This window comes from Chrysemys picta, chromosome 13 (assembly GCF_011386835.1).
Source record: "Chrysemys picta bellii isolate R12L10 chromosome 13, ASM1138683v2, whole genome shotgun sequence".
NCBI lineage: Eukaryota > Metazoa > Chordata > Testudines > Emydidae > Chrysemys > Chrysemys picta.
In genome coordinates this window covers 31,924,755-31,945,112 of record NC_088803.1, presented here as the reverse complement: position 1 = coordinate 31,945,112, position 20,358 = coordinate 31,924,755, and the positions used below count along the sequence as shown (strand labels likewise).

Genomic DNA, 20,358 nt, shown 5'->3' with positions numbered 1-20,358 from the left:
GGGGGCTGCCCGAAGCCCAAGCGCTACCGGCTTCACAGTTTGCCGGGCAGCCTCCAGACCCTGCGCCCCTGGGGAAGCGCTGGCCGGGGGCGCAGGGTCTGGGGGCTGCCAAGCAAACCGTGAAGCCGGTAGTGCTCGGGCAGCCCTTTCCGCGTGGCTGGGAGTGGGAGGGAGGAGGGGGTAGAGTTAGGACGGAGTTGGGGCGGGGAAGGGGTGGAGTTGGGGCGGGGCTGGGGGTGGGAAATGGGCGGGGCCAGGACCCCGTGGAGGGTCCTATTTTTTTATTTGTTAAGTATGGTAACCCTAACCATAATGCCATCCTTCATCATCCATTGGAAAGAAATGGTCTCTAATGTATGAACATTATGTACAAATGCTCATTAAAGCTGAAGGGCCTTTTCTCACTTGGCTCCCCTTCTGTCCTAGGTTTCCCCAGCCATTTCCAACTTCAGATGAAAGCTGCTAACATAGTGGCTGCTCTTAAAAGTTCACTGGCTTGGAAGATTCAACCATTTCTATTACATTACCTATTTAAAAGACATGAAATGTTTCTGAAACTGAGTGTCTTTTAATCTGGTGAAATTTTAAAGCAGGCATGCTCAAAAAGTTAATATAGAGACAAATTAATGCAAGTGATATCATCTGAGGCATTTCAGTGGTGGTTAGTTCTTCCAGTGAAAAGAGTTTTTATGTCCTAGTCTCTCAAACAGCTACTGATCTCAAGCAAGGGACTCTGTTTGTATAGTCGATAATCTAAGAATAAAAATTCACAGCTAACTTTCCAGTTAAATTAGGGTTGAAATAGATTTGATGTCTACCACCAGTCTGTGTCCACAGCCTATTATATGGCTGTAGACGCTAACATGCAAGTATTTTTCACCCTGTTTGATCCTTCACTGTATTACCTGCTGCCTACAGGGAAATTCATCCCAGTCCCATGACTCTGTAATTTTTTGAGCAATCATAGTCCATTGTAATCACATCTTACTGTTCACAGCACTGACAGCAGCTCCAGATATGTGCGGGTATGTTGGATTAAAGCTGCAAAAACATAAGGTCCCTATAGAGAATTGGTATCTGCTAGGATGATATTGTTATAGCTATGTATTCCTAGTTATGAAACCTATTGCTCATGGGACTAGTATTAGGGGAAAATGTACCATATAGATTATCTCAGTTTGGGAAGTAGTTTAGTGTAATCCATTTTTGCAATTTTATAAATGCTTAGGGTTTACTGATCTGTTCACAGGATTACCCAGCACCTCTTTAAAAGACAATCATATTTGCTATTTCCCAGCCTTCCCACATAGTTTAAAGTGAAATTGTGTATTTAGCAGGAGCTTGGCCATTTGATTTTAAAATTCCTTTGGAACTCTGGTGTGGTCCTAGGGACTTAAACTGATTAGTTAAACAGAATCATGCCAAACCACCTCTCTCTCTCTCTCTCTCTCTCTTTTTTTCTTGACACCCCAATCTCTGAAATTGCATCATCCTTACCTACCCTGAACCTATTCTTTTCCAGATATCTGCCCAACAATGTTGTAATGAAGACTGATGCAAAGAAAAAATTTAGCCTCTGCAATGGACGTATCCTCTTCAGAACTTCTTTACTCTGGGAGTTAGCAGATTTGCTGATTTCCCACTTTTGATATACGTAATGTCTTTTTTTGTTTGTCTCTTTGGCTACATCTCTTCAGATGCTCTCAATTCCATTCTTCTCTTGGCTTCACTTAGGTGGGGTTTCTCAATCTGTCACCACTCCATTTAATAAGCATTTAAAATCACTGATAAGATCACATAAACGTTAATTAGAATCGCCAGCTCATAGCAGCATCAAGCAGGCAATTTGTAATCGTTACAAGTGCAGTTTATTTGCATAGGTCACAACATATATACTGCTCCTGCTCCAGGTGCCTGCTCTGATAAATAATGGCTTTATTCTTTAAGGTGAAATATTTTCAATATTTAGGTACAGAATGAGGTTAAGGTCTTGGTCCTAGTCCTATTTAAGGTGATGGAAAAGCTCCTGTTGCCTTCAGTGGTGCAGGATTGAGGCCAAAATAATTTGTTCAACTAATGTTCATTCAAGTTCCTTGAATCTTTAGAATTGGGTTTGACAGTCTTAAGCAATTTTCATCATTTTCTTATGATATTTTGGCACTTCTGCTCCTAGTCAGAACCTGAAAGGGCAAAAATAGATGGAAACAAGAAAACATTGGACAAACCCTTCAGAAAGGTTTGTGTTGATCCAGGGTGGAGGTGAAAGGGGATGGAGGAGAGCACTGTGGATTTCTTATTCTGAAGCGGTTTGCTAATCCTTAGAGTATCTAAACTTGCTTTGAATGTGTAGAGAAGATGGAGCTCTACTAATTTAACTGTTCTACCGGTAAATCTTTTTTCTAATCCTCAACCAAATCCCAAAGTAATTTACATAATGTTGCTATTATACTATGTGATACCTAGGAGTTTGGGGCTTAATATTTCATTTGTCTCCTAACTTGGGATGTAACTTGACTTGTAAGATGCCGTCGTCTTTTTTTTTTTTTTTTTGGCATAAAAAAATAAATCTGTAAGATCATCTTTTAATTACGGTGCAGAGGGGAAAAAATCAATATTAAGCAGTTTGATGCTCATATTTTTAATGAAAATCTAGCTACCCATGGTTGATTTTTTTTTTGAAAATAGATTTGTTGGAGACGTCCCTAATGTAAACCCCTAGCTTTTTGACACTAAAAAGTTTCTGCCTGGAGTTTGGAGAAAGGGGCAAAAACTAGGTTTGCAAACATTTGTTTGAATTTTAAACAAACTATTTCTCACACTGTTTTGTTTGCTTTTGGGGGATATCTACCACTCCAATTAGAATTGTGATGATAAGAGTTGCTCATTCTTCCAGGGAACAAATAGTGTGATTTCTCTGGTTGATCCCAGTGAAGCAACACAGCTCAGACTTTGAATAGCAAGCCGCAGAGTAAATAACATTCACCATACATTTTGTTGAGTAACGGATTAATCGGAGAAAATTATCTTACGCTAACAAACCACAAATAGGGCTGGAATTTACTGAATTACTTATTCATTAGATTATTTGTTCAGCTCTTTATTACTTATTTATGGATCATCATGCTAGTTCTACTTGCTTTACAGACAAGGGGCTTGGATGCACAAAAGGAGTTAAACACCTAGAAAATCGCTGTGCTTCGCAAAGCCAAAGTCAGGCGCCTAGGCTCCTCTACAATGAATGGGGAGAGACAGGCGCCTTAGTCTGCAAATCACAAGTATGCTAGGCAGGGAGCCCTCCTAGGCTAGCTAATGGGAGATGCTGACCAGAAGGGGAGGGTGCTAAGCCTATCACTGCAATGCTATTAGCGATTCTCAGCTGTGACCCCTCTCCTGCTGTCAGGTGCCCACACCAGTGGTTTTCAGTCTGGGTCCACAGCCTACGTCTAAGGGGTCTGTGAAAGGTTCTCATTACCATAGAACAGTGTTTTTTCTACTTGTGGTCCACGGACACCTGAGAGTCCACACACTATGCCTAAGATTTTCAAAGGGACCTGCCCCTCCATTTGAAATTTTTAGGGGTCCCCAAATGAAAAAAGGTTGAAAACCACTGATCTACACCATTTTAACAAGAAGCCAGGAGGGAGGAGGAGGACCTCCCTCATAACTTTCAGCCCAGTGGTCAGGGTGCCCATATGTGCTAAACGTTCCGAGGGACCTCCTCCTTCTCCCTTCCTTCAGCTGTTTTGTGTGAACTCATCTAAGGGGCCCTACCCGGTAGCCATGCCCAGAGGACACCTATAGGATTGGGCCCGGCACATGACTTAGGTGTCCAAATGCCTGTCTTCCCCTGGTTTGTGAATCACTTTATGGCTTAAGTGAAAGATAGGTATCTGGGTGCCTACAGGGAGGCAGCAGCGCACATGTCCAGAGGCAGAAACATAGGCGCCGAGGGAACTTGTACCCTGAAAAGCTAGGTGTCAACTGAGTCTAGGTGCCAGCAGAGTTCAGCAGGAGTTTTGTGCATTACATTGGTCCCCAAACTGGGATTTAGGGTATGTCTACGCTGCAATAAAACACCCATGGCTGGCCCATGTCAGCTCATTCAGGCTTGTGGGGCTATAGAAAATTACAGTGTTGACATTTGGGCTCGGGCTGGAGCCCAGAATCTGGGCCCCTCCTCCCTCATGGTGTAGACATACCCTTAGGTGCCTAAAACAGAGACTTAAGCACCTAACTCCTTTTGTGCATCCAGGCCCAGGTGTCTTGCTAGAGGGCTTTTAATCTAAGGCCCTGATGCTCTACAGCAGGGGTCAGCAACCTTTCAGAAGTGGTGTGCCGAGTCTTCATTTATTCACTCTGATTTAAGGTTTCGCGTGCCAGTCATACATTTTAACGTTTTTAGAAGGTCTCTTTTTATAAGTCTATAATCTATAACTAAACTACCGTGGTATGTAAAGTAAATAAGGTTTTAAAAATGTTTAAGAAGCTTCATTTAAAATTAAATTAAAATGCAGAGCCCCCCGGACTGGTGGCCAGGACCCGGGCAGTGTGAGTGCCACTGAAAATCAGCTCGCATGCCGCCTTTGGCACCCATGCCATAGGTTGCCTACCCCTGCTCTACAGAATTTAAGCTCAGAGTAAAAACCCCTTGGCTAAGAAGGCTTGTCAATGGAGTTGGGTTTTTTCTCCATCAAAAATTTCAAGTGGGGAATTGCAGGATCTCCTATGACTTTGGGTAACCTCCATGCCCCTACACTGAACCTTGTAAGTTATGGAATGGGGGACTACGGTGCTTCCTAAGGTTCAGTGGGAGCATTTCCACACTTTCAGGAATGTTCTGCACACCCCAATGTTTGTTCTCATTCCCCATCAATGCATATCTCTTGAGCTTCTCTGTGGTTTGCAGCCAAGGCATTCATTCCTTTAACTAATCACAGGAGGAAAGCTTATCATTCTATTCAATTCAAAAGGGTTTTTAGAGTAACTCTTACAGAAATCTATTTCTAAAACTTAAAAGGCTCTGTGTCACTAACTTCTATAGGACTTCTTTCCTTAAGAAAAAAGGTGTCTGCTGTGTCTGTCTCCTTAGTTTCACAAGCAAAGAGAATTTCTGTGTCCTCTGGGCTGAGGGCAAACCAAATTAGAGGGGTGGAAAACAGACCAGATGTGATTAAAGAAATCACTCAGAATCTTGCACATTTCAGTTCAGGTTTTCAAAACCACAAGGCATATGGTATTCATGTGGCTTCCAATATGCCAGTGTTATGTATACAGGGATAGTACAAAAAATGAGGCAGGTTGCCAGGCCCCTGTAGACTTTTTGAGGATTTAATCAAAGGGTGCTGGAAAGCCGTCTTGCTGACTTGCTCTCCTTTTTATCACAGAGGTAATCTGCACCCGTCTGGTTCCTGCCTCCTGATGATGCTTCTCAGACTTCTCCCAGGCAGTCTTCAAGTCTCACGCAGACTTGGATTTATTGCCATCACTCATGAAGTTAAACATATTTTGCTCTGGAAAACAATAGCGTTTGTTAATTCACTGTCTCAGTTTCTCTTTTAGCCCCACCAAAGCTGTAATGTAGTTACGTTGAATTTCAGCAGCACTCTGTGTTACTATTAAACAGGCAAAGACCCTTCAGGCATTTAAATACATTTTCAATTGTATTTTTAAAGACATTGTCAACTAATTTGGTCTAAAAATTTATCCTATTTTAAAACTGCAGCTTCTTATTAAAATGGCATTTTGAATTTCCTAAATACAGTGGTCACCGATAAAAACATGGTCTTTGCCCACAGCTATACAGTGCCATTTGATACACTGCATTTTCTCCTCTAAGAGTAGGAAATAACTGTGGCAACAGTGTTGAACTTTTCAAATTACAGTATTTTATTTTAATAATCACTCTATGGTAAATGACTCAGGAGCTGGGTGAGGATAAAGTTCTCTATTTTGAGATGAGTACATGGGCTGAGCTACGCTCAGGAGCTGTATTTCGTGAGAGTATTTCTAAATAGATAAAACTTATTTTTCTTTCATATTATGTGGCTCCTCGTTTTCCATAAAGGGTAGGACTTTCTGCCTCCTGGAGTCTGTTATAGCACCCACTTAGAAATAAATATATTAAGCCAAATTATGCTCAATTCCATGGAATTCAATCTCATGTAAGGTATTATCAGGTACGTATTCGTGAGAAGTGCACCTGTGTAACAGAGCAGAGTTTGGACCAGCCTTTCTGCTCAACATGGTGTATTGTTAAAGTCCAGTCAAGTTAAGCATTATTAACACATTTCACAAGCATCTTCTAATTTTTTGTTGCTTGCAGAACCTCCCACGCCCATTGCGCCCCCTGAACTGCTGGCTGTCGGCGCCACCTATCTGTGGATCAAACCCAACGCCAATTCTATCATCGGAGATGGGCCTATAATATTGAAGGAGGTGGAGTACCGTACAACCACTGGGAACTGGGTAGAAACACACATCGTAGACTCGCCAAATTACAAACTGTGGCACCTGGACCCCGATGTGGAGTATGAGATCAGAGTGCTCCTCACCCGTCCTGGTGAAGGGGGCACAGGGCCCCCTGGGCCTCCACTCACGACAAGAACAAAATGTGCAGGTAGGGGAATCTTATACTTTATAAACAGCACTGTGGTTTTGGTTTAAATGTTTTGTGATTGAAACCTGAACAAGGCTGCATTACAGTGCAAGCTGTATCTAGCTCTACTCTTATTTCTATGCACCAATGAGTTACTGACCCAATAACAGCCAATACTCCCATCTCTCGTCTGATGTAGCTGTATTGTCTGGAGCACTCTTTGAATTCAGGATATGGATTGATTGTGGTATGTTTGTTTTCTTACATTCATTTTTCTGTTCAGGTGGCATGCTTTTAATAGGCATAGGCAGCTGTTTAGACATCTACAATGCATTCCCACTCACGGTAGAAGTGGGAAACCCAAGAAGATAAGAAGAAGACAAGCCAATGATAATCTTTCAAACTAGTTCATTGACCCTAAGACAAGCCCATTATCAATGTTTCCATCTCTTAAGTGCATAGTAAATACATACTTTACCTCTTAAGTAACTTTTGCAGTGTCAGTCACAAAACAGAAAGCTTTCGGCACTTTGTACAAACTTCAGAAATATTTTTATAATATGTAATTCTGTGATTGTTTCAAAATGTCTTGTTTTGTTTTGTCTTTGATTTCCTCCCCAGACTTATTTTTTCTTCAAAACAGTGCAAATCTCCACCCACTGATACCCATATGGCTAGTTTTGCTCTGCATCAAATTTTATGCACAGCTGAATTTATCAACCAGGGCTTTTGACTTACAGAATCAAATCAGACCTTAAATTCATGGGGACTCCACCATAAAACTTCCTGATGTGTACAAATCTGAATGGACATACAATTAATTTATTTGTTTATAGTTAGCAGCTAGACTTTATATTGCATATTATTGGAAAAATCCGACCTTTCCTCTTATGGAATTGTGCTATCATAAAATATGGACTGTCCATATAATTGAAAAGCTTTTTCACCAACTACTCAGCCAGCAAGTCAGAATCTTTAGCCAGGTTCTTTGACTATTAACCTGATCCTGAATAAACAATGTATGATGTAGTATGTTATAATGATTTGTTGTAACTTTGCCTTAATAAAAAGTTCCAACAAATCAATAGCATTAATGGCAAGTGTTAGAAAGTGTGGGACGAGTACGTTTTTGTCCTCCATTCAAGGAGGCTGAATAACTTTACCTGTGGCAGCATTCAGTGCTATCTGAATGTTGCAGGATATTGTGCTTTGTTCCTTCATGTTTGCGTGGAGGAATTTTGAAGAAGGGGGTGGAGGAGACCAGTTCTGTAATCCAGTTTTAACTTTCCTGGTGAAAGATGAACCCGTTCTTGGTGTTCTGAATATGCTGTGTATTTGTCACTTGCCAAGGGAAATCAAGCTTGTTGGACGGCAATGGAGTGGGTTAGGCATCCCACTGTAAGATCCTTCCTTCCATACTGCTTTCTTCTCAAGGTTTGGATCACATTTCATCTGCAAATTTCTAGATGTCTCTTGCAATAGTTTAAACAAAGGAGAAAAGTTGATAGAGGATGTCTCTCTCTTCCTTCCACTAGGGTAATATAATGGACTTTAGTGAGCTTGTGCAAAATATCTGATTCCAAATATCCATGTTGATGAAGTAAACCAACCAACCTGATGTCTGCAAGGGGGTTTAAAGTATTTTAAGCAGTAACTACATTGGGCCAAATGTTTTCCTCTGGTTGGATTAAGTCTTGATGCATTAGTATTCATCACAAACTGCCACAGCATGAGAACCCCTGTCAACCCTCCTTCCCTCTCCAAATGGGGAAGAGTAGGGAGTTGAGTGCGACATGAAGAAAACGGAAGCTTCCTAACTACATTCTGTTCTCTTTGAAATGGGCAAGTAAAGCACTTGGCATGCAGTGTTTTCTTGAGACAAAACAGCAGTGACATTCGTGCAAACTGTGCAGATCTGGCACACAGGTGTTTGATGTTGCATGATATCTATCAGATAGGCAGGCGCTGGCAGATGGTTGGAGGGTTTTCCACAGTTGTTGCACATAGAGAGAAAGAACAAGGATTCTGATGCCAGCATCCCAACACACTCAGTATTTCAGCAAGTGCCACTGTGCTCATCCTCTTGCCTTCCTGCAACTCTTTGAACACCAGAATCACTGTCAGATTCTCTAGCCTTCAACACAAATCACGGGCTGATCGATTGTCTTAAGGGGCTAAGATGGAAACTAGTGTTACACCGGTAATGGTGAAGGTCAAAGTTTGAGATTTGGCGCCTGATTGGGACCTGTAAGCCCAGATTTCTGCATGCAGCTAACTGTACACTCAGGAACTGCAACACTCCCAAGGAGGCATAATCCCTCATAGAGGGAGTGCACGTACTACACCAGTCCTTACAAGGTACAGCATGAGCCCCTGTGTCCAGCCAGCTCCGCATGGTGGTGGAGAGGGAGAAATGGACAGCTCAGTCCTGCTTCCTCACTGCTCCCTTTTGCAGTAGTTTATGCCTTCCAGGGGCTACTGAAAGAAACAGTCTCTATAACTCTCCAACACAGGAACTGCAATTGTGCCATGGCTTTTTGGTTTGCCCTGTAATTTCCTGATTTGTATTTCAAATAAAACTTGCACAAATTAGGTGTCTTAAACAATGGGTGCAATCACACTTTTGCAGGAGCAACAAAAACCAGCATCTGCAAACTTGTGCATGTCATCTCTGTAAAGAACAGTTGCTTTAAATTAAAGCTTACTTCACTGGAGGAGGAGGAAGGGGCACTAGTGCTGCCTCTAATGATCTCTTCTACTGTGCTCCAGATCACTGGGGTTTCCTTTACCCTGTATGGCATTGACTAACATCACGAATGATGAGGTAGATAATCGGACCAATTTGGCTAACCAATGTCACTCTATTTTTTTTTTTTCAGTTGTAATTTACTAATGAAATCTAACTGTGGAGAAGGTCACTGTGTTAATGTTAATTGTCATACAGAGGTTGTTGAGATTGATAGTGATGACATTTATACTTTGTCAAAAGCACCAGGTTGGAGAGGTTCTAATGATTTAAATATTGCCTCTAAGGAGGGAGGGAAGATGCTTAGCTAATATCTGAAGATTTTATATATCATCCTCATAATGGTAACTCAGATAATAGACTGGAAAATTTAAATCATTATCCCGATTTTCATACCGGGTGGTACAACTTCTTCAAATATCTTATTACTAGGATAATTACATCAGACTTATACAGTAACAATCTTTCAAGACTGTTCTGAACAAAGAAGAAAGTGACACCATTAACTCAATTTTTTTTTATAAAACTGGCTAATGAAAAAAATCAGTTTATGATGGAGCATCTTTTTAGCCAATACTGATTTTTGTGTGTGTGTTTTCTGCTTCCCTATTTGCAAGGCCATTTCAGCAATGGAAAAACAACAAATGTTTACATATGTATGTGGCTTTGTTCATGTAAATATCTCTGTTTTGTGGTCAGGTCCTAAAGGACTATACAGCATAAACAGCAAAACTGACTACGGAACTGGTTTCCAAGTGCAACATGTAAACCGAAAAATGATCACTAATATATTTGTTGCAGAAACCATAGGTGATGGTTGTAAGTATAGTAGATCTACAATTTTCAGAAAGGTGACTTAGTTTGATGGTATCCTGTGAAATAATCTCCAGTACCTCTTTGATATAGGCATTCTTCTACAGAGACTGAAAATCTTGTGGCTCAGTTTCCTGGAGGGTAGCCATCAGAGTTGTTTCTGAGGCTGTGGATGGCATTGTGTTCTGTATGGCTGAGGTTATGGGGCAAGTGATGCTGCTTTTCCACAATTTCAGCCCCTGCACAGCTTGCTGAAGCCAACAGGAGTTGCAGGTGCTTATTGCCTCTGGTTTGGGCAATATCTTATAGCCTGATTTTCAGTGTCCTGCTCAGAGCCAGCTTTAGAACTCAGGCTCCCAGTCTTGTATCTAGACCACTGAATCATTCTTCCCTCTCCATGTGAAGCTATGGAAAATAACTTTCAAAGTTACAATTATCTAACTTTCTTTACCGCAGGCCTTGCATCCAACTGAAGCGTGACCGAGACTATCTTAGCGTGAGTTTAGAAAGTTAGTGCACCATAAGACAATTCTTATCAAAATCATCCATGATTTGTCACATTATTGATCAGAATGAGGGAAAGCTGTTTTCATGGACTTCAGAAAGGTTTTTGATTAAATAAATCCCCTATCAAAAACTGATTATGAAATGCCCTGCTTTAAATAACCATAAAGGGATTTTATTGAAGTGGATAATATCTTATCTAAACTTTCCCAATCAGTATGTATCCATACAAAAAGGTTTCTTATACCACTGATACAGTGGCTGGTTTTCCGCAGGGCAGCGTTTTTAGGACTGCAGCTGCATTTGATCAGTCTAAATTATATTCAAAATAAATTAAGTTGCTGCATGGTTTTTTACTGACTCTTTACAGGCTGGAAAAAGCCATCTGCCCCAAACTCATGGTAAGCACTATCTTGGCAAGTGAGAGATAGTGTTTTTTGGCCTGTTAGACGGTGAAAACAGGGGAAGTGGGGGCAGCTGAGTGGGAAAAGAAAAAAAAAAAAGCCGCGATCGGCGGCGGCGGCAGTTCAGCGGCAGGTCCTTCGCTCCTAGAGGGAATGAGGGACCTGCCACCCCCGAATTGCCGCAGGTGCTGCCCCCCTCCCTTGGCCGCCCCAAGCACCTGCTTGTTAAGCTGATACCTGGAGCCGGCCCTGCTGGCAGCAGTAAGCTGTCAGTCAGAGGGACGGGTTACTTAAGGAGAGTTAAGAGACGGGAGCTGAGCTGCCTTTGGGTAGGAGCAGAGCCATAGCACAGAGCTGCAATTGGAGGAGAACAAGATGGGTGTCATTGATGTCAGCCACAAAAGCAATGGTTTAGGAGAGAAGAACGGGATCAGGGATGAGCATGTCTATGAAAGGTCTCAGTCGGATCATGTACGTGTTAGTGCTCTGATCAGAGATCTCCGGACACTGGGTGTGCACTTTTCAGCAATCCTTGGGCAGGGCCGCCCAGAGGATTCAGGGTAGGGTTACCATACATCCGGATTTTCCCGGACATGTCCGGCTTTTGGGGGCTCAAATCCCCGTCCGGGGGGAAATCCCCAAAAGCCGGGCATGTCCGGGAAAATCGGGAGGGAGGGAGGGCTCGGCCGGGGCCGGTGCGGGGCCGGGCCGGGGTCGCAGTGCCCGGCCGGGCAGGGAGCAGGGGGCTGGGCCGCCGGGGTGCGCGGGGCCGGTCCGGGGCCGCAGAGCCGCGGGGGTGCGCCAGGCCGGGGAGCCGGTCCGGGGTTGCGGAGCCGCGGGGGTGCGCCGGGCCGCGGAGCCGCGCTGCCGCGCTGAGCGGGGGGGGCTGGTCCCGGAGCCGGTCCGGGGTCGCGGGGCCGGGGGGGGTGCGCCGGGCCGCGGGGGTGCGCTGAGCCGGGGGGCTGGTCCGGGAGCCAGTCCGGGGCCGCGGGGCCGGGGGGGTGCGCCGGTCCGCGGGGCCGCGCCGGGCCGGGGGGCCGGTCCGGGAGCCGGTCCGGGGTTGCGGAGCCGCGGGGGTGCGCCGGGCCGCGGAGCCGCGCTGAGCCGGGGGGCCGGTCCGGGAGCCGGTCCGGGGTCGCGGGGCTGGGGGGGTGCGCAGGCCGGCAGTGCTGGGCGGGCCGGGGGGGCCAGCCTGGGCCGCACCTCCTCCCCCCATCCCCCCCCCTTACCTGCTTCAGGCTTCCCGCGAATTAAATGTTCGGGAAGCAGGGGAGGGGGCGGAGACTTTGGGAGGGGGCGGAGTTGGGGCAGGGCATGGGCGGGGCTGGGGGCGGGGCCGGGGCCCCGTGGAGTGTCCTCCATTTGGAGGCACAAAATATGGTAACCCTAATTCAGGGGGCATGGGGCAAAGCAATTTTGGGGGCCCCTTCCATTAAAAAAAAGTTGCAATACTATAGAATACTGTATTCTCATGGGGGCCCCTGTGGGGTCCTGGGAAAAATAAACATTTAAAAACCTTCCGTATCTCAGCACAAACCCAGTTTTGAGAGAACTTCTTTTCAAGTCACCTTTACAAGGTATCACTGGTTCTCAGCATCACCTAGTGCTAAAAGGCACTAAAACTCATTAAAAGGGTTGGACAAATATTTTCTGTCAAAACATTTTTTGGATCGAAAACTAGGGGTTTTTAAAAAGCAGAAAAGATCATGGACAATGTTTGCTTTCCTTCAAAATTTGTTGTGTTTTTTTTAATTGAAAAGCTGAAATTAGTCTGCCAAAACCTGAACATGATTTGGGGTTTCAGAAGTGTGTGGCCAAATATTTGCTGGTTGCTGTGTTTGATTGTTTAAAGAAACAATAAAAAAATTCTGCTTAAAAAAAATCCAAAACATTTGAACCACCTCAGCTTGTGACCAAACGCCTGAGCCCATCCAGTCAGAGATTTTTCCAGGTTTCTGATACTCTGCTGGCTTCCTTGACTCATATCTATCTCCATAACTTTGGGTTCATTTAGGTTAGAACATAAGAATGGCCATACTGGGTCAGACCAGAAGTCCATCCAGCCCAGTATCCTGTCTACCGACAGTGGCCAATACCAAGTACCCCTGAGGGAGTGAACCTAACAGGTAATGATCAAGTGATCTCTCTCCTGCCATCCATCTCCACCCTCTGACAAACAGAGGCTAGGGACACCATTCCTTACCCATCCTGGCAAATAGCCATTAATAGTCTTAACCTCCATGAATGTATCTGTTTCCTAGAGACTGGCTCCATGGGGTCCCTCACAAACTGGAGATGGTTACTGTGGGTTGGTCTTTAGTATAGCTTACGTACATACTCCACGAACTGAGCATTTGAGCTTGTTCCAGAATCTGGGATGAGCCTATGTTGTGAAAACTGAAATGCTCAAAATAGCACATGCCTGTGAATGGACACAGGGTGCTAAAATTAAATTAACCCAGGGGTTCTCAAACTGGGGGTCAGGACCCCTCAGATGGTCACGAGGTTATTACTGGGGGTCACAAGCTGTCAGCCTCCACCTCAAACCCTGCTTTGCCTCCAGCATTTATAATGGTGTTAAATATATTAAAAAGTGTTTTTAATTTATGAGAGGGGGTTGCACTCAGAGGTTTGCTATGTGAAAGGGGTCACCAGTACAAAAGTTTGAGAACCACGGAATTAACCCCTCTGGAGCCTCGGGGAATGCAGGGGAGAGGAGGGGGGTCTCCCCTTCCCCGTCCCCTGACCGCCCCCCCAGAACCTCTGCCCCCTCCCTGTACCCTGACTGTCCCCGGGACTCCCTGCCCCTTATCCAACCCCCTCAGCCCCGGCCGCTTACCCCCTCTCCAGGAGCCTCAGCGCGCGCGTCCAGGAGCGTCCCTGGACAGTGCTGCAGCCTCGTGCCTCCAGCAGGGCCTGAGCTCCTCTGCTCAGAACTGCGTGGTAAGGGGGGCGCTGCTGTAAGCTCCAGCGGGACCAGAGCTCCCGCCGCTCGGCCCGGAGCTCCCGCCGCTCGGCCCGGAGCTCGCAGCTCTGCCCCCTTATCACGCGGCTCTGAGCAGGGAGGAGCTCAGGTCCCACCGGAGGCACGCGGCTGCAGCGCTGTCCAGGGACACTCCTGGACGCGCGCGCTGAGGTGCTGGTGGAGGGTGGGGGAGAGCCTCAGCCCTTCTCGTGGGGGCCCCTGTGGGGCCCGGGGCCTGGGGCAAATTGCCCCACTTGCCCCCCCCTCTGGGCGGCCCTGTCCTTGGGTAGCTAGAAGTGGCGCTAGGTAAATATTTCAAAGCTTTTGTTCCACGGGTTTCAAAAGAATGTTTTTTGTTTGAATTTTTTCACCCAAATTTTGCAAACTGAAAATATGTGGTTTTAAGTTTTCCTGTTTTGCCACTGGAAAGGGGTAGGAGAGAAGAGATGCTTCTTTTATATTTTACTGGGGGGAAAGGGAAACTTATGCCTGTTTAGTTTTCCAGCCACGAGAGCTCTTACAGATGGAGTGGATTGTAAATTCAGATTAATATGAGGACAACGCTAAATTTATAAGACCAAGTGAGATTCAGATGCTCAAATCAAGTGAGGGAAGAAAGAAAAGCCCCCAAATGAGTAAGGCCCTACCAAATTCATGGTCCATTTTCGTCAATTTCATGGTCATAGGGTTTTAAAAATCATAAATTTCATTATTTCAGCTTTTTTAATCTGAAATTTCATGGTTTTGTAATTGTAGGGGTCCTGACGCAAAAAGGAGTTGTGGGTGGGGTGCGGTACTGCTACCCTTACTTCTGCGCTGCTGCTGGCGGCGGCGCTGCCTTCAGAGCTGGGCAGGTAGAGGGCAGTGGCTGCTGGCCGGGATCCCAGCTCTGAAGGCAGAACTGCTGCCAGCAGCAGCAGCAGCACAGAACTAAGGATGACATGGTATGGTATTGTCACTCTTACTTCTGCGCTGCTACCTGGCGAGCTGGACCCTCAGAGCATCTACCACTCTCCAGCCACCCAGCTCTGAAGGCAGCAGCACAGAAGTAACGGTGGCATGGTATGGTATTGCCACTCTTACTTCTGCATTGCTGCTGGCGAGGCGCTGCCTTCAGAGCTAGGCACCCGGCCAACAGCTGCCGCCCTCTGGCCACCCAGCTCTGAAGGCAGCACAGAAGTAAGGGTGGCAATACTGCGACCTCCCTGAAACTCCCTTTTGGGACAGGACCCCCATTTTGAGAAATGATGGTCTCCCCTGTGAAATCTGTATGGTATAGGGTAAAAGTACACAAAAGACAGATTTCATGGGAGGAGACCAGATTTCACAGTCCGTGATGCATTTTTCATGGCCGTGAATTTGGTAGGGCCCTAAAAATGAGACACACTGCTGTAGTGATCCTTCACAGGGCCAGCCTGTGAAATGGGATATAGGGGCTTTCAATTCTTTTGATAAGATAAATTAATAAAAGAAATGTTAAAGGGGTCACATCCAACCTTTCTCTGTATTCAGCAGATATGGAGACTGGGTGTAACCAGCTGGAGGATGTGAGTTAGCTCCTGGAGAATGAAACAATGGCACAGATCAAGAGTTTAAGAAAATGGCAGTTAGTCTTGACCTATTATTGTTGAAATATTACTTTAAAAAATGGTCAAGTTGAGGCAACTGTTACAACTTCAACTGATCTATGCCTGCTGAAGTCTGGTGTGTGTGTGTGTGTGTGTGTGTGTGTGTGTGTGTGTGTGTGTGTGTATATGTATATATGTATATATATATATATATATTATACACAGAGTGAACAGGCGCGGGCTATACTTCACCTGTGTGTATGGGCAGGTGGAATTTAAAGGCAAACTATTGCCATGAAATAGAGTGAAGTTCAAAAGTTAGAAGTAGTGTCAATACTACCCATGTCTCTGAGTCTCAGAAATTAAGGCCAAAAGGGACCATCACATCATCTAGTCTGATCTCCTGTGTATCCCAGGCCACCAACACCTGAAAACTAAACCCAGCAACTTATATGAGACCAATGTGTTACAGTCTTCGGAAGACTAAACTATTGTGATTCCACAGGCAGAGAATAGGAGGGACTGAAGTGCACCAATTCCTGGGGCCCCTGCAATGGCAGCAGATTGATTACGTGAGATATACCCAGATGATTCCGGAAAGTGACCCTGCACCCCTTGCCCCAGAGGAAGGTGAAACCTGCCCCCAAGGTCACTGCCAATGTGATCTGGGGTAAAATTCCTTCCTGACCCCACATGTGGTGATAAATTAGACCCTGAGCATGCGAGCAAGTACCAGCCAGCCAAGCACTGGGAGACAGAATGCTTGGGGCCACCTCCGAGTCCTGGCCCTCCCCATCCAGTATCCCATCTCCAGCTATGGCCATCTCTGATGCTTCAGAAATAGGGCGGGGGGGGGGAGCCCACCAGAATACACTGGGGAGGGGTGTGGGGGGGTGTCCCTTGCTGACCCTTGCAGAATCACTTTGCCAACTTTTGAGAGTTTGGAAGTAAATTTTCATATTTTATAAAAACATTTTTCTTTTCTGTGGTTACTGTCACACACAAGGAAAAATGACTGTAATGAACTCATGGAAATGGCTGTAGAGAGAACTATCAAGTGCACAAAAAAGGAACAAACTGGGAAAACAATTATTTTTCTCTAATCTCTCTGTTACTCATTAGGCATGTGTTGTAACAATAATGGGTTTAAAAAGGGCTTCGGATAGGAGACTTATCTTTCAAGTGGATGGTGTCTCTTTAAAATTTAATGGAAAAAACATTGTATATGTAAAGTTGATGCTAAAATATAAGATTTAGGATCCCTATATTGATATAATTAATATTTGATTTTTCACACATGCACATAAAAGCCTGAAATATTTGCTGTAAATAACCACTAGTCAAAAGAGATTATAAGTAGCATAATAAATGATTTTAGATGGAACTCTCTGCAGCTGAGACATAAGTGTATTAGCCTAAAATCTCCTTTTGAACATTATACTGTAATCAGAATTAATGGGGCTACTTACTGTAGTTACCCGTTCCCCATCTTGCTTGCTCGCTCTCTCTATATATACACTTAAGAGTAGATAATTGTAAAATAGGTTCCTATTCAACAGAAACTGATTTTTTTTCAAACCTCATTTTTTTAAATGCATGCTAGTGAGTGGAACTTATTACCTGGATTTATTTTTCTTTCCAATTCATTGATAAATGTTGGGGGGCCTGGGCATTATTTCTTTAATTTACATAAGAACATCTTTTGTTTGTGCTCAGGCTTGCTGAAACACTTGAAATAAAAGACTGCATAGTATAATGACAAAGAACTGTTCTTTGCAGGTATTCTTTTGGCAGCAAGAGGCCCCCAGAGTGAGTGGGCATAGCAGGTGACCTGTTATGTATGGCAGGATGTTGTCTGAGCATTATTTGATGTCTTGGATTGTGCTAAGCCTGTGGGGATGGCAACCACTCTAGTGACTGTCCATTAACTTCAGCATTTTGTTGGTGCTTGAGACTTTGCTTTTGTTCCAGCCCAGTAGCCTCTGGCAAGTGAACTGGAGAGATAAGGCTAAGTTACAGAAATGCTATGCGCCTCATTTTGGACCCTTTATCCTCGAATTCTGTGTCTGGGAATTGACAGCTACACTCACCAAAGCGAGGGGCTTCAACCATAACATATCCTTGGGGCTTAGTCCCTTTAAATATCAGAGGATGATTTTCCCCATCAGTGACAAAATTGACCAAACAGGTAATAAACGTTTCCTGATCCTCAGATCTCCTCTTCGCCTTGTTACAAGTGGGATATTCTATTACCAAGCAGGTGACACATCTTCTGGAAGTAAAGTGGCAGCTTTGATGATCAAATATGCTATGTGCCCTGGAGCATGTTCTGATGGAATCTTGACAATGGTGCATTTGTTCTGGTGCTCTCTTCTTGTCTCTTTCCCTCAATCTTTTCACCTCTCTCGGCTCATAAAATTCACATGTCCAAACTACCATGGAAAAATACAAGACCCTGCTGCAATTTATGGCCAGTTAAACTTTGCAGTTTAATAGTTCAATTCTGATTTTTAAAAGGACACTGCCAAATATCTGTCCAATTTCTCTGCAAGGGAACAAGTGTAGTCAGTTGCCACATCTAGCTGCATTTCGGGGGGAAAGCTGCCTCTTTCAGTAACTGTTGACTGTGAACTAGAATGATAGTGCTGTAAGTGTTTGCTATAGACATCTGCTTGGTGCCAAGTGGAGAGATCTAGCGGAGAGAACAAATGGTCTATTATGTGCAACTGTGAACCCCAAGGAGAATGAAAAGGGAATGAACACAGACGTTAATTTGCCAGTGGGCTGGTTCAGTCACAAGAAGTGGTGATATATGGAACCGAATGAATTTGGGAGCAGAGAGGGACACGAGGGAAAGATGGAAATGCAAGCTGAAAGGTCTGTGTTGGATCTGAGTGGTTCTGTTTGAGATCAGAACATGTTAAAGATCCAATCCTGCAAGTTGTGACTCCCTTCAACTCAAAGGAAGTTGAGAGAGCACAGCACATCCTAGGATCAGTGCCATGGAAAGGCCTTCATTCTTTTGTGTTTAGAATAAGACCATACAATTTTCTGTACTGAAGCAGATCATTGCTCCCTAAAGTCTGATGTTTGTTTCCAGCAGTGGTCAGTACCAGCTAACTCAAGAGTAAGGCATAGCATGACCAGAATGCCTCTAACCAATTGAGCAGTGAGATGCATCTGGAGAGAAAATTCCTATATCCTGACCCCAGCAGGAGATCAGCTCATGCCCTGAAGCATGAGATTTGATCTCTTATCTTAGCCTGCATAAATGCAGTTATTTTTAATATTAGAGTGAGGCTGTCATGATAGTGTTTTAGTCTGGCTGTTTTTTAGAGGAATTTTGTTAACGGCGGATTTAAGTCCCTAGGAATTCTTCTACCAGGATAATCAGTTTCTAATTTTCCTCACACAAAGGGTTTGATTTTTATTTATTAGCCTGAGATCTATTTATTCATTTCCACATCAAGCTGCTTCTATTGATTTTGTTAAAATGTTTAGTGATATGTAGCATAGTTCAAATTTAGCATTATGTTCTGAGCAGCAAGCTGGTAAGTAATTAGCAGAACACCTTTCATGGAGGCACTGGGGGTTCTCACTGTGGAAAGAAACAATGTCTTGCTAACTATTGGCTTTTGTGAACTCCTTTGGGAGAAGAAGAACAGGAGGACTTGTGGCACCTTAGAGACTAACAAATTTATTAGAGCATAAGCTTTCGTGGACTACAGCCCACTTCTTCGGATGCATATAGAATGGAACATATATTGAGGAGATATATATACACACATACAGAGAGCATAAACAGGTGGGAGTTGTCTTACCACCTCTGAGAGGCCAATTAATTAAGAGAAAAAAAACTTTTGAAGTGATAATCAAGCTAGCCCAGTACAGACAGACAGTTAGATAACAAGTGTGAGAACACTTACAAGGGGAGATAGATTCAATGTTTGTAATGGCTCAGCCATTCCCAGTCCTTATTCAAACCGGAGTTGATTGTGTCTAGTTTGCATATCAATTCTAGCTCAGCAGTTTCTCGTTGGAGTCTGTTTTTGAAGTTTTTCTGTTGTAATATAGCCACCCGCAGGTCTGTCACTGAATGACCAGACAGGTTAAAGTGTTCTCCCACTGGTTTTTGAGTATTTTGATTCCTGATGTCAGATTTGTGTCCATTAATTCTTTTGCGTAGAGACTGTCCGGTTTGGCCAATGTACATGGCAGAGGGGCATTGCTGGCACATGATGGCATATATCACATTGGTAGATGTGCAGGTGAACGAGCCCCTGATGGCATGGCTGATGTGATTAGGTCCTATGATGATGTCACTGGAATAGATATGTGGACAGAGTTGACATCGGGGTTTGTTACAAGGATAGGTTCCTGGGTTAGTGGTTTTGTTCAGTGATGTGTGGTTGCTGGTGAGTATTTGCTTTAGGTTGGGGGGTTGTCTGTAAGCGAGGACAGGTCTGTCTCCCAAGATCTGTGAGAGTAAAGGATTATCTTCAAAAGATTTTTTTCTCTTAATTAATTGGCCTCTCCGAGGTGGTAAGACAACTCCCACCTGTTTATGCTCTCTGTATGTGTGTATATATATCTCCTCAATATATGTTCCATTCTATATGCATCCGAAGAAGTGGGCTGTAGTCCACGAAAGCTTATGCTCTAATAAATTTGTTAGTCTCTAAGGTGCCACAAGTCCTCCTGTTCTTCTTTTTGCGGATACAGACTAACACGGCTGCTACTCTGAAACCTTCCTTTGGGAGAGG

At 44.3% G+C, this 20,358-nt stretch overlaps 1 protein-coding gene across 6 annotated transcripts in view; it reads left to right on the top strand.

The window, feature by feature from the left end:
* The window catches only part of PTPRT (protein tyrosine phosphatase receptor type T), a 736,092-nt gene that overhangs the window by 351,823 nt on the left and 363,911 nt on the right, over window positions 1-20,358 (top strand). For all 6 annotated transcript variants that reach the window (XM_005295345.3, XM_005295344.3, XM_005295348.3 and 3 more), the window contains exon 7: window positions 6,323-6,616. In XM_005295345.3, coding sequence (XP_005295402.1) covers window positions 6,323-6,616 — 294 coding nt within the window. The remainder of the gene's footprint in view (window positions 1-6,322; window positions 6,617-20,358) is intronic.